The sequence below is a fragment of the Arachis hypogaea genome, chromosome 16, assembly GCF_003086295.3.
Source record: "Arachis hypogaea cultivar Tifrunner chromosome 16, arahy.Tifrunner.gnm2.J5K5, whole genome shotgun sequence".
NCBI lineage: Eukaryota > Viridiplantae > Streptophyta > Magnoliopsida > Fabales > Fabaceae > Arachis > Arachis hypogaea.
Window position 1 is genome coordinate 11,410,800 of NC_092051.1, and position 17,333 is coordinate 11,428,132.

At 32.4% G+C, this 17,333-nt stretch overlaps 2 protein-coding genes across 2 annotated transcripts; both read right to left on the minus strand.

Moving 5' to 3' along the window:
- Window positions 1-19: 19 nt before the first annotated feature.
- Window positions 20-3,270, minus strand: LOC112756392 (WD repeat-containing protein GTS1). Its single transcript, XM_025804981.3, has 8 exons — window positions 2,854-3,270; window positions 2,499-2,706; window positions 2,308-2,403; window positions 2,144-2,218; window positions 1,856-1,966; window positions 1,440-1,531; window positions 1,105-1,189; window positions 20-678 (listed from the first exon to the last, which is right to left on the minus strand). Exons 1-8 carry the CDS (start codon window positions 2,985-2,987, stop codon window positions 304-306), a joined length of 1,176 nt encoding a protein of 391 aa, XP_025660766.1. The 5' UTR covers window positions 2,988-3,270; the 3' UTR covers window positions 20-303.
- Window positions 3,271-3,758: 488 nt separating this feature from the next.
- On the minus strand, window positions 3,759-6,555 carry LOC112756393 (co-chaperone protein p23-1). The gene is made up of 7 exons (XM_025804982.3): window positions 6,314-6,555; window positions 5,627-5,813; window positions 5,277-5,430; window positions 5,155-5,192; window positions 5,004-5,084; window positions 4,861-4,924; window positions 3,759-4,196 (listed from the first exon to the last, which is right to left on the minus strand). The coding sequence occupies exons 1-7, from the start codon at window positions 6,316-6,318 to the stop codon at window positions 4,102-4,104; spliced, it is 624 nt and encodes a 207-aa protein (XP_025660767.1). The 5' UTR covers window positions 6,319-6,555; the 3' UTR covers window positions 3,759-4,101.
- Between the last annotated feature and the right edge of the window lie 10,778 nt (window positions 6,556-17,333).

The following is a 17,333-nucleotide window of genomic DNA, read 5'->3' on the forward strand; positions in this document are numbered from 1 at the left end:
TCTCGTAAAGTGAAGCAAGTTATTGCACAAAAATCAAGCAAATGTATAACTAAGAAAAAGAATTTGGGGGGCTTATGTAGAATGCCCCACTGCATAGATTACATTCATTGCAGACGGTACATAATTTGACAACAAATGTGGAACCCATTTTGGTTGCCGCTAAACACACCTAACTAGTTAAAAAAAGGAGGGGGGGGGGGGGGGGGGGAGGGGGAGAGAGAGAGAGAGAGAAAAGGAAGGAAAGTGAAAAGCTTAGTTGGTAATTTGGTATTGAACAATTCAAGTAGCTTTGGGAAGCAGTTGCTAGTAGGGTTGGTGACGATTTTTCTTGCGAGTCTTGTCGGATTTCATAATCAATGAGCTTGAAATCCATGATTGATTTATTTGGGGGGAATCATCAGAGAGCCAGCAGCATAGCCGACCATCTTCGCCGCCAGTCCATCCAAAAACACCTTGGTTAGAAGAACTAGGAGCAAATCCACTGTGATTTCTTGACATTGGTAACACACTCCTAACAACATCAGTATGGCCACCTTCAAGAATCGCTTCTGCAGCTCCAACTGCTGCCACTCCCCTGTAATTTACAGGAAAATAACCCAAAGTCCCAGCATTGGTGCCACCAATCAGCCATAATTTGTCAGCTTCTCTTGAGTAGTGACAATCAACAAAATAGTCTATCTGCCAATACACAAGGAAGCGGGGGGAAAGAAAAAGTTATATAACCATCATTGGGAATAGTTCCTCTCAATGACTTGGTCATGTATGATCTCTCACCATTAGTCAAAGATTGTAATTTGTAAGAACTAGACATAACATTTGGCAGACAAAAATTAATGGTGTGATATTACACATGACCAAAATCAGGTGAAATTTTCACATGAAACGAGAGATTACATGAGATGAAATCATTTGAAAAGTTCCGCACGAGAGGGGATCCATCTTAACATTAGAAGTCTCACTCTTGACCCAGAATCTAGATTAGGAGAGAGGGATGCCCAAGTACTTATACTAGCTATTATATAGACTTACATGTTCAGATCAACTATCAAGTATAATGCTCTTCTAGTTGAGTGAAATATGCACATCCCAACAAAGAGAACTCACCTGATCCAAATTCCAACTTTCAGAAGCTAGAGTTCGAGCATCCGAGAAGATAACTTCATTTCTACCATCTTTCCAGTCCCATATACTACAAAGCAGAAGAGTTAATTATTGGAATCAAACATTGTAGAAGCAAAAGAGTTAGTTAGCATCCAATTGCAAGTCCACATATCCCAGATTAGGTGCATCGGTACCACTTCTTCTCTGTATGAATTTACCTTTCTTTAGTAATCATAACCAAAGTGCATTCAAGACAAAGTACACCACCATTATATGCATTATTGAAAGGAAGATAGAAATAGTCTAACTATCAAATAAAAAACCATTATAATTTGTACCCTAAGGTTTCAATATGCGTCAAACACCAAAGCTTTGGACTGCTCCCTCCAAATATCCCGACCTTTGCGATTGAAGTCCCCATATTAATCACCTACATTTTTGTTAGCAAAAAACTATTTTTGTATTAGTTGAGAAACTTGCAACAGTCAATAGAGAGGACTCAAAGGAAACTATATAAGTTAAACCAGAAAAGGAAAAAGGAACATTAAACAACTTTATGTATCATTGCAAGGCGTAGATAAGTAGTAGAACTTTAACAGGAGAGAGGTAATGAGAGGATAAGAAATCTTCGAAAACAGACCAAAACAAACATGGTAACAAATGTTGTGTAGCAAAGATGACCAATAACATAGCACAAAAGAGGCCAAGATGGTTGCAAGAATTATTAGCTCCTGGAAAATGTTCTAAGGCTTACTGATTCTAGATGATCATCATCATTGATATTTCCAGAGGTATCAAATGTGCAGATCAACCCATCTACTGAAGCAGAAATAAGCTTGCTTTGCTCATCAGGGACAAAATGAACCTAGCATCAATCACACACTTTAAATGAATAAGAGATGAATGCATGCTCCATTAGAAATAGTAACTAGCTAAAGCTTCACTTCATGAAATACATGGAACCCCAAGCTTAAGTTTCAATTTAATCGCATATCTAACTTGTCGTCAGATATATAATTCGAGCAATTTACACAGCACAAACCTGGGTAACATCATCCACATGAGATTCTTCAAGGCATGCAATCTGCTTCTTATTTCTCCAGTCCCAGAAGAGTATCTGAAATAAAGTATAGACCTATAGCTTACATACTAGTTCAAATCCTTTCATATAGTACATCCGCCAACTATACATGTTCGAAACCAAACCTGCGATTTACAGCCAGCAGCTATTAAATTTCCCCCAGGCCCTCCATAAGAGAAGCTGAAGACCTCTTGAGACGAGCCGGCATTGATGGAAGAAACCTGCAGTTTATCGTTTAGTTCAATTCAACACTCAAGCAGCAAATTTATCACATTTATGAGCAATGAGTATAACAACAAAAACGAAACAAATGCACCTGCTGAAATGTCCTTGTGTCCCAAGCTCTAATAGTTCCATCAGAAGAACAAGAGCTCAAAACATTGGGATCGGAAGCACCCGAAAACAGAATCTGGTTGATGGTTGCAGAGTGACCGTTGCACTCTCCAAAGTATTGACCCGCCAATGGTGAATACAGCTTCACTGCGTTCGTTGACAATGACACCGCCATTGAACTCCAATCATCCCTTCCATACAAAAATCACGAAAAAGAATCAAACAACCTACCAAATAATTAGGACCCAAGTGGCGCGTAATGCTGTAACTAAGCTTAAATGAATAAAAAATAAAGCTTTACTGTTGAACGAGTTTAAGCAGAGAATAAAAGAACGTACTTTGGGACAATTTGGAAAACGTAGTCGTCGCCGAAGTTGGTTTGAATAGCGTTTTTAATGCCGAAACGTTTAAGGTTGTTGGGTGTTGGTGAAGGTGGTTGTTCCTCAACATCCATTGAAGCGCTAGTTTCCATTCTATGGGGTGCAGTAGCAGAACAGAACAGAACAGCTTCTTCCTTTTCCTTAATATCGTCGAGGGTTTTAGGGATTATAATCCGATGCGGCGGAGTCCACAGTTAAGTCGCTTCCTAATAACCAATACATTTGAGTTGACTTCGATCCCTATAACCTTCCGTTTTTGTGCTGGATGGATTTATGTGCGGATTATTTCTACTTTTACAGAGAAGAAATTGAGAGAGCTTATACATCCTCTTTCTATGGGGTTTGTGTAACAAAAATAATTAACTTTTAAATTTCTTATTTAAAAACTTATTAAAACTCATTAATATGATTAAATAATCGTATAAAACGAAAATTAAACAAACTTGTTTTCTGGGATAATTATTTAGGTGTGTATTACAGTATCATTAAAATAGTCTAACCTTTACTCAATGAAGAAAAAACAGGTTTTGGTAAGTTGCACAACTACGGTTAAACCAACACGCGCTATAACATAGTACTAAAAATGAGCATTCATATTTTGTGTCTCTCAAACCAGTGAATTGAAGTACAGAAAAAACAGTAACAATGATGCACCAAAAACAGAGACAAAAAGGATAATGCTGGGAATGAATATACAACTATTCTTGGGGATTATTAATTAATGTAGCGACTGAAACTTGAGAACGTTTAAAATGAATTGATTTAACTGGTCTTATGAGTGGATTTAGTAATTAAAATCCATTTGAGAATAATTCGCAGTTGGATGTATAGAAGTCACATGTATACACGCAACACATTGAAAGTACAAGGTAAACATAAAGTTGATAAATGGTGTCAAGTAGCAGTGAATAAAATTAGCAAGCCCAAACTCATATCTCTTAAGTCTACAATAAGGTTCATGGCAATTCCGACGTTTACATCTGGTAGTTTTGGACAATGGAACCAATCATCCGGACATAATCTCAAACATGGAAGAAAAAACTAAATAGGAACTTTTGTTGGTGAACAATATCTTGCTAATGTAAAGCTAACACAGGAGAGCAACACCATGCTATCCCACTTGCACAGCTACACCAATTGCTGCTTTCGATATTGAAAATTTCACTCAACAATTTTCTTTATATAAGAGTCTCGAGTGCAGGGCAATTATGTGCTTGAAGCAGCTTCTTGTTTCTCCGACGGTGCCTCACTAGTGCTCTTTCCTGCTGCATCTTGGTCGCCAGGCTTCGACACTTCTTGCTCTGTTACAATTGTCAAACAATTATATTTCGGTTAGCCCATTCAAAGTACCACGGAGTATAACAGAAGTAATTGCTCTTCTTTGTACACCAAACTAACACACTCCAGCATCATTTTATCGGATGTGGGACTCGGTTGATTGTATCCCATATCCCATATAAAAGTGAGTCAAAATGGTGCCAAAGAAGATTAAGCACAAAAATTGTTTCTTTAAGAGTAACTACAAGGGTTTTATGCTTGAGGGATATCTTTGTAATTCCACATATTCATGTATGTTATTAAAGCAAATTGTAAGTTGTAAACACAGATCAACCAAATGCAAGCAGCCAACACTATCTGGCAATCTGAAGGAGAGTAAAAAGGGTCATTTTTTAAACTATGGACTTTGAGAGAATTTGAAGATCTAAGATCTATTCTACACAAAGGTCATTGATAAGAGTTATGAGGATTGCAGAACAATTAATAAGCTACCAATTCATACATCCAATTACATCGAGTGAGTGAGTTAACCAGCTTTAATTGTTAGATTCATCATTGAGAGGCTATCCATGTTAATGTCACCCTTTGAAAAACCACCAATCCCAAACATCCATACACAATCAAACTCCTATAATCAAGCAAGCTTATAAATGTTCAGTGACAAAATTGCAGAGGACAGTTAGTTACCTTCATCATCACTCTCGTCCATATCACCCATTGCATCATCACCCATACCCATACCTCCAAATTTCTGCAGCAAACAAAAGAAAAAAAAATAAGACCAAATAACATAATAAAAGAACAAAGTATCAACTGGTAGCATCACTTACAGAGAAATCCATTCCTCCCATTCCTCCCATTGCACCCATTGCTCCCATTGGATCATCACCCATACCCATGCCGCCAAATTTCTACATCACACAAAATATTAGTATAAATGACAACAAAATTAGAAGATATTGAAATAAAGACAATACATACCGAGAAATCCATCCCTCCCAAGTCTGGCTCACCAGCACCTAATCAACAAAGTAGGAATTCAACATAAAATTATATTGCCTTATATAACATTTGAAAAAATAAAATGGTAGATGTATGCATACCTTCTTCTTCATCCTCATCAACCCATTTGTCCCAATCTACTTTCACATAGTGCGGAGGCTTGCCCTCTGCACGTAGCAACCTTTTCCACCACCCTTCCTCTGCCTTCTGAACTACACAGAATATGCTTCTCACTCCTACATTAATTTTGCTCTCCTGAAAGAATAAATAATGGCAGTGGAAACACATTAAAATGCATCGAAGAGAACCATTTCTTTGCGGGTAAAGCATATCTGAAAATATTATTAGAATGCACAAAAGAAACAATTGAATGAGTACAAAGGGGCAAAAAGGAAAAAGAGATATTATAAAGATATGGATGGTAGCCATAAATTGGGAAAGATGTTCTGACCTCAACATTAACCTTGTCAAAGAGCTCTAATTTGAGTTCATACTGGTTGTCAGCAGAACCAGCACTGGCAGAGAAGGTGAAAGTACCATCTGGGGTAAGATCCACTTTTGCATTTTTGGAATCTGGCAGTTGTACTGTGACATAAACCTTGTCAACTCTCTGAGCCCACTTAACCTCGGGATGACGACTGCAAATAAAAAAAAAACACAACCAAAAACAGGAAGCAACTTCAGAAATGCATACATATCATGATTTAAACATTTTTTTTTATTTTTATCTTAAAAAAATTATCTTTGCACTCGTTTGCGGGGAAAAAAACCAATCGTACTATATTTTCTTTTTCCTTAAATAAAAAAAAAAGGAGGATGTCGAAGACTTGCAGTAAAGAGGGTGCGAAATAGCAGTATTAAATTAAATAAGAAAAAAAAATGAAACTTTAGTAGATATTAACGTGATACTGGTAATTATTTCCCAAATGAATTTCAGGAACTCAATTTGCACCTCGATAATTATAGAATATGCATAAACATAAAACAAAAGGAAGAAACTTTAACAATTATGAAAACCCTCCCCCAAAATACATTTGAAAAAAGCAGCTGATAGTGTAGCTGAGAGAATAGGCGGAGAGAAAACAGCGAATAATCGAAAGTTAAGAGCAGAAATCATCAAAGTAAATGGATAACAGACCTCATATTTGATTGGGGGAAAAGGCGAGAGAGAACTGAGAAGAATATGTAAAACCCTAGTTCGTTCTTCGGTAGCTACTCACTACTCAGTCGTCAATTGACAAACCCCAAAGTGAACCCTTGGGCCTAACCAACTAGAAACACTCTTATATAGGGTTTTAGATTACCACCTCATCTTAAAAGTGTGTTTTGCTTTCTTTTTTATTTATTTATTTATTTATTTCAGAAATATGCTTTTTCCTTGGGGAAAATCTCATCATATTCACATTGTTGAATATAAACGAATTCATATTCTATCTTACTATTTTATTTTTATTTTAATACATATAATATAACTTGTGCCCTATGTCTTTGACAAAATTCCAAATAAAAAATAATCATTCTCCACAATTCAAGTTTGTAAAATATTCTTATAGGAACGCATTTATTTGTAAATACCTAGGATGATTAAATATTCAAGAAAAAAGAAACATGTAATTTTTGGGATGATTAAATACGTGGGTATTTTTTTTTTCTCTTGAAGCAAAGATAGAAATATATATTACTCTAAAGTCTCTCTAAAATAAATGTGGATAAAAACATTTTTTTTTCGATTTTACACAGTATTTTTTAATACGATAAATTAAAGATTAATCTGTAATAAATTTGATTTTTGTTTAAGGATTTATTTTTAATTAATAAATTGTGTATGGGCTCAGAGCGCTGTGCCTATTGCTTTTGGTCTTCAACCAAGTTGAAATATTCCTTTAGGCATGTTTTGGTCCAAGAGAGCCCAATAAGAAACCCAAAGAGTAAAACTTTTAGTATGGCGTGGCCCAAGGGGTCACTTTGGCCGAAGAGTAAAATAGTATAGAATAGATGAACAATAAGAAAACAGGCCCAAAACATAAAAAGAAAAAGAACAAAAGAAATTAAGAATGTAACATGTAAAATAGTTTTGGAAGCTATTCACCTAATATTATCCTATGATGCCTCAACCAGTTTGTATTGGGAAGGGCTAGAGGGCTAGAGACTTGTGATGGACTAACATGAGTGGATCCCTTTTTATTTTGTTACAAAATAATAATAATTATTTTTTAGATTTGTTACATCTTTATATTTTAAAATATTCTCTTTATAAATTTATTTTATAGCATTCATTTAATATGAACTTTATATCCATCATCTAATAATCTCAATGGATGATATTAACAGGAAGACTAATATTCAAATTTTTTACTCAAACATTTTAGATGCAACCATAATAATATATATATATATTTTTTTTGTGTGTTTGAAAAAGATAGTGAATTATAATAAAATGTTTTCGTAAAAATAATCTTCATACCACATTTATATACATGTACAAGGAAACTATTTTTTGTGATAGAATTTTTTTGTGTTAGTTGTAAAAGAAATTTTACAAAATTTTAATATTATTAAAAGATTTAACATTTTTATGTCTACAGGAGTGGATTATTTAATACAATTTTTTTTAAAAAAATATTATATGCATACTAAAAATTAGTTATTGTCTATTTGTATATAAATACATATGTTATTTTATATATTTTTAATATATATTTTATATTTTAATCTGTATTTTATATAAATAATTTTAATTCTTTTTTACTTTTAAAAATATATTTTAATAGTATAATAATTAAAGATTATAATTTTTAATACATTAAAAATATAAAAATTTATTTTTAATAACTTTTTAATAAAATATTTTTTGTGATACTGTTAAAATGTTTTCTTAAGATTTTTGTTAACAAGACTGAAATTATATTATCATTAAAAAATTTGAATAAAAAAATTAATATTGTATAAATATTATAAATGACACAAATATGTATGAATGAAAATGAGATAGAAATAATTGAATAGTAATTTTGCATGTACTTAAATTTAATTTGTGATGTATATTTATTAGGTTATCTTTTTTAGGAAAAATGTTTAGAGCATTTTAAAATAATGCTAATGTGATCTGAAAAAAGTAAAAAGTACAGTACTATTTAATTTTTAAATATGAAATTTTAAATTCTAAAATTTAAATCTTAATAAATTTTAAACTCTAAATTTGAGAGCAAGATTGATATAAAATACAATAAATAAAGAACTAGATTTTTTGTTTAATTGACAAGAATTTCTTATTTAATAAAGAGTATTTAAATATGACTTTTAAAATAATAATGTTAGTCCAATTTGATAAAAACTAAGTAACAATGTATTTTGTATTAAGAATAATATACTAATATATATCAATTTGAGAGGAATATTATTTATTTATTTATTTATTTATTTATTTATTTATTTATTTGTGAAAGAGGGACATTATCCATTTGAAATTATCAAAATTAACCCGCTATTTATTTATGTACTATTGGCATAAAAATAAAAGATTATAATGTAGTAACTAGAGTTTGATCATCATCATATTAATTCGTTATTTTTTTATTTTTTGGTCTTGGTTAGACTCTTATTTATAGAATTTAACAAATAATTATACAATAAAATAAATTATATAATTTAACATAATGCACAAAAGAGCATAATATATAAATTTAATAAATGTCTCTTATTATAAATTTAAAAATAACAATACTTGAATAATTTAAGATAGTATTTATTTTTAAAGATTGAAATTAAAATTGTGGGACTCAGATTTAATATTATATTTAATTTAATTTTAAGTCTCAAAACATTAAATTTCAGTTCCTTTCGTACCTTAAAAAAATAAAAACACAAGAGACCGAAATTTTTTAGTAAAGACTAGAATTTTAATTATATTTTTTTAATAACTAAAAATATTTTAGTAAATATTTTTATTTTATCTTACACCAAATAGAATACTAAAATATAACTCAATCATGTATATTTTACACCAAATAAAATATAGAGATTTAATTTAGTTTTAATTTTTTAATTTTTATCTTTCAATCTTAATTTCAGTCTTTCTTTCAAAAGAACATAATAAAAAATATATAAAAGAAATTAAGAAATTTTCTTTCAGATGTTATTATAGTATTGTTAAAAATATATTTTTTTTTAACTTATCATTAGGGATAAAAATAGATTAGGACAGGTCTGTTTTCACTCTTAATAGACGAATTTTGTAATATATTTAATTAGTCTAAACCTATTATAAATTTTATTTTAAATACTAAACCTGACTTGTTATTGAATTAGACCTGGTTTAAAATTTGATAAAAAATTTGATATATATAATTTTTTACTAAAAAAAATAAAAATATTTAAAAATTTAAATTTTTTAAAAAATATTTATATACAATATACTAAATTCAATTTTTGTAATGATATCTAAATTTTTAATGTATTTAAAATATAAAAAAAATGCCAATAAGTTATAGCTCAAATAGCATAGTCTCCCCATACTCAATTAAGAGGTTGCGGGTTTGAGTCTCCTATCTTTAGTAAAAAAAAATATATGAAAAAAATATTTATGATAAACTATAACAAATTTTAAAATGTTAATAACTATTTTAATTATAAAATTTATTTTTGATTTATTTACATTTTAATAAATTTAGAAAAACCTAAAAGATCTATTAGATTATTTTGTGAACTCGAGTCTGATTTACTAATGGAATTAGATTTTTAAATTATTCTAAAAATATTTTATAATAAATCAAATTAGACCAATTAGAGACCAAATTAGAGGTTTTGGCACATCATCTACCCTATTTTCACTCTTGCGTGTCGCCTTATTCTACTTATATATCTTTCAAAATAAATTAATTGATATATTTATCAAATTATAAATTAATAGTTAACTTGAAACATTGAAAATTAATATTTAAATCACTATATATTTTTATTTTTTTAGCACGTATCGGCAAATAAAAATATTCCAATAAATAATTTTTTTTATTTTTTAATTTCTCAAACAAGATGATATATAATAAAAAATCTTGTTTCTACACCTACTCCACCCACTAAAAAGATTTTAACCCATTAATACTTTATAAAAAATGAGGCTGATTTTTTTTATATAGAAATTATTGTTATATTATTTTTTATTATAAAAAATAGTGTATTTAAATTTAGTATGGAGATAATCATAAATAAGAAGGTTCAATTTGTACATTTAAAATTTTTTTAATATTAAAACACAAATCGGAGGATTAGATTTGTGTTTTAAAAATTAAAAAAAATAAAATTTACAAATTTAAGGATTAAATTTGTGTAAGTTCATAAATTAGAAGGTCGATTTTATATTTTTAGAAAATTAAAGTTTACAAATCGAAAAGGTTAGATTTGTGTAAGTTCACAAATCAAAGGGTTGATTTTGTGTTTTAAAAAAAATTTAAAAAGTTAAACTTCACAAATCGATTAAAAAATACTACTATAAATTTAAAGATACTACTACAAAACTAGGAATTTTCCTTCTCAAGGTAGGTCAAAAGAGCAAGCCGAGGAAAGGAAGACTCTATCGAAAGGTGTCTGCTCGTGGAATAGAAAGAGTTCGTTGCATCAACAAAGCAAAGTGTAGTAGTCAAAAACGCTTACTTAAGCTCATCGATGTGTACTTACTCTTCATAGTAAGCTGTGAAAAAGAGGGCGTTTTTGAGCTAAATAAATCCCGCACAGGTTCTTACTTGTAACTTTACACTCAATGGAAAGCAAAAAGGAAGAAAAAATCCGCTCCGCGAGTCAATTCCTTATGTGGAGGGTCTTTTTTCCTTTGAGAGTCATCAGAGAATGGGAGGCGCGTAGCGTACGTCATATGCTTGCCTCTTCAAGAGCAGCAGGGCTAGACAATTGAATTGCCTTGATTTCTCCACAACGAAATGTGATATATAAGCTAGAATCAAGTACCAACAAAGAAAAGGCTGCACGAGGTGCAAGAAGAAGGGCAAGTCCTTCCTTAGCTTAAAAAGAAAGTTCTTAGATCAGACTCTTCCTCAAATAAGATATTAGCTGTGCCCGACTCATAAGGAGGCTAAGTCGCAGCAAGTGAATAAGTTATTACACTTCCTAATGATCATGACTCAAGCTTAGGCACCCGCTCGATCCGGTTTAAGAATCAAACCTCGTAAATGGTTCTGCTGGACGGGATTTAACCTCCCTAAATGGAACAAGATTCCCAGTTCCGAGTTGGATACGGAGCTTTGCCTTAATGAAAGGTTTGCCGAATAAGCATGAATTTAATGAAAAACCTGTCTTTGTTAGCAGCAAAGGCGGAGACCTAAGAGATTTTCATTCAATTACCTTCGACCTAGTTAAAGGAAATTAGTGCTTGTCCCCTGCGTATGGACATATTCTATTATCCTTAGTACCAAGATGGAACTAGTGATTCCCTTGCTTGATAGTCAAGGATATGATAGTCTTTTGGAGTGATGCTTGCTAGTTACCGCACCGTGGGTCCTTTCAACCAGACAAAGTATAGTTAGCCAGCTCTTAACTTCCTGTCTGGTACCTGCACAAAGCTCAGCACTATATGAAGCAGCTGGCTGATAAGCATAGAAGTTAGAGGCAGTCTGCAATTGGAGTCTCGTTTACCGTGACCAAATGGGGAGGTATCACCATGCAATTGTACATGAACATGCTGAGGTTATTCTCTGTGCTGGTCCGCTCCTAGGTTGAGTTGTACGCCTACATAACTTACCTCCCAGATCAAGGAAGGAAAGTCTCAGATCTATGTAGTTCTCGACCCCTTTTTTTTACACGGTTCCTGTACTCTTGTTGACTGAAGTAAAGTAATCCGGTGGACGGGATCCTTTTCTTTTCCCACACTTTAGAATAGTAGAAAGGAGTGTAAGATTGGTATTGGATGTATCGTTAGGCTGTGCCGAGCTCCATTTTTTTAGTGCAGGATTATAGGGAGGTTATATTAGCCTCCCAAGGTATTTACTGCCTGAATAAGTAATAGGTAGGTATGACTCTCAACACTTAACTGGGATAAATTAGTATACATTTTCGCTAGTAACTGTACATTATCTCCAGGAACAAGAAACAAAATAACATCATAGCCATCTTTGCCAGGTGGCAATATCACATTATTTTATTCAAATAGCGGGGTGACTACCCTTTGTAATTGTTATCAGAGACTGACGCATCCACCCATTCCTGCAAGGTTTATGGGGTTAATGAGCGCAGCCTGGCGACGCGCCAGGTGGCAATAATGCAATAATCAAAATAAACGCGGGTAATGCAAGAACGGAAGTTAGCTCTATATTAGCTCTATTAAGTAGTTCAATGCTTGATCTGCCATTGTTAGAAAACATTATCTCTATCTTTCAGCAACTGAACGAGAATGAGTTGTTCGTTGAACTATGTTCAACAAATCTCTTTATGTTACAGAAATGAGTATCAAAACGAACAACGAAAAGTTCAACTCATTCGACCGTAAAGAGGAATGCCCGGTTTAAGTTAGCTTTTAGAGTCATCCCGGGATCTTTGGCTTGTTCCAAACTTGAACTCAACCAACATCACTCAATAAACTGGTGAAAGTCCGCGGGCTAGGATCAAGGGTTGCTGCAGCTTTCACAGTCCCACTCCTCTCGTTTCATTTCATTCCTCTTGTTCAGATTCTTTCTTCCTTCCTTCGCAGGGAGTTTCCCGCCCCTCTTTCTAATTTATATTTTCGCTTTGACTCAGCTTCCGGAACTCCTCAACAAGAGCCTAAGCCCCGGCTTGGTCCTTTGCCTGGCACTTGAAATGAAATTCTTTTCTTTGTTTGAGTTAGGAGTTTGACTTTATCGGGAGTGGATTCGATCAGAGTCATAGCGGAGCAGCTACTCTCTCCGTACCTACGCCCTCCCTCTAAGTCTTCCGTCTGTCGTTCGAAGCCTTCTAATCGGCTAAATGTGTGTGTGCCTTTGAATCGAGTGAAATCTTTCTTCCCTTTTGAAATCCATTATTGATTTCAACTTGCTGAGTCTCGGGTCTGGTATAGACTCCTGTCTTCATTGCTTGTTCCCTTCTGAGAAAGCGTCAATGACTTCTCGTCCCTAGTGGCCATGGTCTAAAGGGAGGCTCACTTCTTCTCTCATGCTTCTGATGGGTCTAGAAAAGACGCATCCACCTCTTATAGGCATCTGGTCACTCATTCGGATTGAGATTCATCCAAGTCTACCGTAACGGCCCTCCCTATTTCACTTTGACTCTTTTCAGGGCGGGAAAAAAGACCGGCTCTCTAGTTCTGTCATGGTAGGGGGCAAGGTGCTGACCGATGTCGATTAGGAAGCAGCTCCTGTTGTAAAGAACGGCGAAGAAGAAGCATTTTAGCATTCACCTGTCCGCCCTTCTTTATTTGAATTTTATGGAATGCTCAAGCCTAGTGAGAACAGAACTCAAGTCGATTCGAATGACTGGATCCGCTGGAACTAAGGCTATTTCCAATGCCCGAAAGTAAGGCACTTGAAAGAGTGGCATGGTCTAAAGGGAGGCTCAATTCTGTGTATTGATTCCGGGCATAAGGAATTCACTAAGTATAATAAGATTCTCCTTTTGATTCAATAGAAGGGGATGCCCCTAATGCGGTAATAGCCGGTAAAGACCTACGTTATTCACAATAGGTGAACTTGCTAGAATGCAGTTTAATAAACAACGTTAGGTAACTGGCTTAAAAGCTCCCCTACGTCAGTTGGCTGAAAAAGAAATTTTTCTTTTACGGTAATTTGAAAGAAGTCCCAAACACGCCTCGATACTTTCGACATTAGTGATTTGCTCTGAATCTGGCCCCTAAACCAAGGCAAATAGCCCATAATACATAACAATAACATAGGCTTTCAATTCAATTCGGACCGAACTGCCAAGGATATTATCTACTATCACTTTCTCTGCCTTATTCTGTCTGACTTCTGTGACTTTTGCCGGTAACAAGGATTGCAGAGAGTACCAGAGTCTGACTTGGCGAGCCGCATAGTAAGTAGTTACAAGCCAGGCAGGTAAATGGGCTTGCTCTTTGATTTGAAAGGATAATCAGATCCTGTAGCAGTTATAGGAGAAGGAGTAGCATCGAATCTTTCCGCTTCTTCACTGCACTCGTCTATAGAGGAAATAGAATCTTTATGGCTTTCGGAGATTCACTTTGCCTTCACTGACTATGACTCAATGGAAAACCCAGTTTTCGAAGTTAATATGGGAAATTACACATTCTTACCTAAAGAGGAATTCAAATTGCCTAAAAGCACAACTAAAATCAAGTCTCTCTATTGAGCTCAAACCCCCGATGAACCCTTCACTGAGGAAAGCAAGCGTAAGAAAGAAGAAAATAACCCTTGGCCTAAAGTCCAGGAAAAAGCTAGCATGATTAAAAGATACTACTATAAATTTAATATCAAAATTAAAAAGCAAAAAATTGATAAAAAATCAATACTTTTAGTATAAAAGAGAAAAATATTAGATAATATTAATTTAAGAACAATATAAAATTAAAAAACATTCACTTCTAAAATTTCTTATACAGTATTTTTCTTCAACCACCTTAAAAAAACCACCTATCAAATAGTCCTTCAAGCTCACTTGCCTGCTGTGATATATTTCAGTTCAACACTTGGTGTATGTTTAATTAAAGTTTACAAACAAAAGTTGTATCAAATTGATTTTTTAAAATTGATTTTAATAAAAAATAAATTAATATTAGTGTGATTTATATTTGATAATTTTATTATATTAAAATGGATCATAATAAAATAATATAAATTATATTATTTAAAATTATTTTTAAATAAAAAATTATTAAAGAAACGTGAATTAAAATATTTTTTTATTATTTTATTTTAAATAAATACGTGAGAATATTAGTTTTACATATTTTCATTACTCTTTTTACATTGTACTTTTTTTTTTAGCACTTTTGGTATTTTTATTGTTAGTACTGTTGTGGGTTATAATTTTTTATTAATTATGATTCAATTATTATTTATAGTTAATTTTTTATTTAATTTATTTTTTTTAATAGGATTAATAATTACAATGATAAATAGTATATAAGAATTACAATGAAAACAACTTCACCGAATAAGTCCTAATTAAATTAGATACGCGCATTTATTTTTTTATGCACAAAAATTTTTGATGCACAACATAAAATTTTTTGAAGAACTACAATTGATTCATCCAACCAACAAAATATATCTACAGCAAAGATTTATGTGCTGTATATAATTCTTTTTTGTAATGGGTAAAAATTTTTTGCTATATATAAAATTTTTTATACTATGTCGATAAAATTTTGACTATGCGCAAAAAATGTATGTACTATATGTAAAAATTTATGTATGTCAATAAATTTTTGTGTTCTCTAACAAAAATATTTTATGCTAAAAAAAGGTGGAAAAGAAGAAAAAGAAAGAGAAGATGTGACGTACGTCCGTATTTTTTTTTTTTTTAAACTTGTGCTAACTTTGATTAAATTTAAATTTGACTATAAAAATACTTGTAGGTGTAGTATTATTAAAAAAATAAACTCCATATTTTATTAATATATTAGTATTTTTTATTTATTGCTATTTTAGACTATAATTTTTTATTAAGTATAACGCTATTATTATTATATGGTTACTTTTTTATGTGATTTGCCTTTTTTTAATAAAATTTGTTAGAATATAATTAGGATGAATTAGGATCAATTAGTATTATTTAGTATATCTGAATATTTATTATAGGAAATTACGTCTTTATTATTACGATTCTCTTAGTACCTATAAATACCCTTTTATATTGTATCATTTTAGACAACTTGAATAGACAACCTGAATAATACACAAAACACTTTTCTCAGATTTTTCTCTTGTTTCTAACATGGTATCAGAGCCATGGTATCCTCCTTGAAGAGGTTATGTTGTTTTCCTTGCGATGAAATCGCCGTAGTTTTTGCATTTTTTTTCTATGCCATTCTTCTTTCCCTTTTGTCACTCTTTTGATGGTTTTTCACTTCACGGACTAGCCTATTTTCTCTGTCTTATTTTTTTTTTTCGAGTTGAATAATCAAACACTATTGTCATCCGCTGCTTACCTATTCTCATGAAGAAATCATATAGTTTTCGTTCTCTTTCGACAGTTCCGTCTGCGTTCTCTCGTGGTAGTTTCATCTGCGTTCTCTTGTGGCAGTTCCGTCTATGTTTTCTTGTGGCAGTTCCGCCTGCGTTTCTTTCTCGCAGTTCCGTCTGCACTTCCTTCAGATAGCAGTAGTTCCATCTGCGCTTCCTTCAGACAAGCGGCAGTTCCGTCTACGCTTCCTTCAGACAAGCGGCAGTTCCGTCTGCGCTTCCTTCAGACTAGCGGCAGTTCCGTCTGCGCTTCCTTCAAACTAGCGGCAGTTCCATCTGCGCTTTCTTCCGGCAGTTCCGTCTGCACCCGTTTTATCAATTTATGCAGTTTTTTCTCTTTATTTCGTTGTTTTAAATATGTTTCAAACTCAAGTTGTCACTTGAGTTTGAGGGGGGATGTTAGAATATAATTAGGATCAATTAGTATTATTTAGTATATCTGAATATTTATTATATGAGATTACGTCTTTATTATTACGATTCTCTTAGTACCTATAAATACTCTTTTATATTGTATCATTCTAGACAACTTGAATAGATAACCTGAATAATACACAAAACACTTTTCTCAGATTTCTCTCTTGTTTCTAACAAAATTAATAATTCTCAACATAAATTGTTCAGAAAATATTTTTAAATGGAGATGAAGATAGTATTTTGGTTGAATATTGATATTTGAAGTGTATTATAGTATTGTGGATGTGTAAAAAAAGTGTCCAACACATATATCATGTATGTTAGCCAGAATGTTGACACATGTCCAACACACATCCTACGTGTTGCCAAAACGATGACATATGTCCAACACGCATCCTGCGTCTTGATTCCCCACCTACAAAATTTGTCCACCTGTAAAGGTATGTCTAAAATGAGCACAACAATTATGTCTTTTTATGTTACAGTTTAAAATATCATTTTAATATAATTTTTTAATATTATAAAAATTTCTTACATAATAATTAATCTTAATGAATAAAAAATACTCATATATTTTGTATTTATATATTTTATATTTAATTA

What these genes read in the sequence shown, in the direction of transcription:
- LOC112756393 (XM_025804982.3), bottom strand. An exon ending in TGGGAGGGATGGATTTCTCG is followed by an intron (nt 5,085 to 5,154) that starts GTATGTATTGTC and finishes TGTGTGATGTAG; the next exon opens with AAATTTGGCGGCATGGGTAT. An exon ending in TGGGAGGAATGGATTTCTCT is followed by an intron (nt 4,925 to 5,003) that starts GTAAGTGATGCT and finishes TGTTTGCTGCAG; the next exon opens with AAATTTGGAGGTATGGGTAT.
- LOC112756392 (XM_025804981.3), bottom strand. Translation starts at nt 2,987, where the DNA reads ATGGAAACTAGCGCTTCAATGGATGTTGAGGAACAACCACCTTCACCA. An exon ending in GTTTTCCAAATTGTCCCAAA is followed by an intron (nt 2,707 to 2,853) that starts GTACGTTCTTTT and finishes TTTGTATGGAAG; the next exon opens with GGATGATTGGAGTTCAATGG. An exon ending in ATGTGGATGATGTTACCCAG is followed by an intron (nt 1,967 to 2,143) that starts GTTTGTGCTGTG and finishes GATTGATGCTAG; the next exon opens with GTTCATTTTGTCCCTGATGA.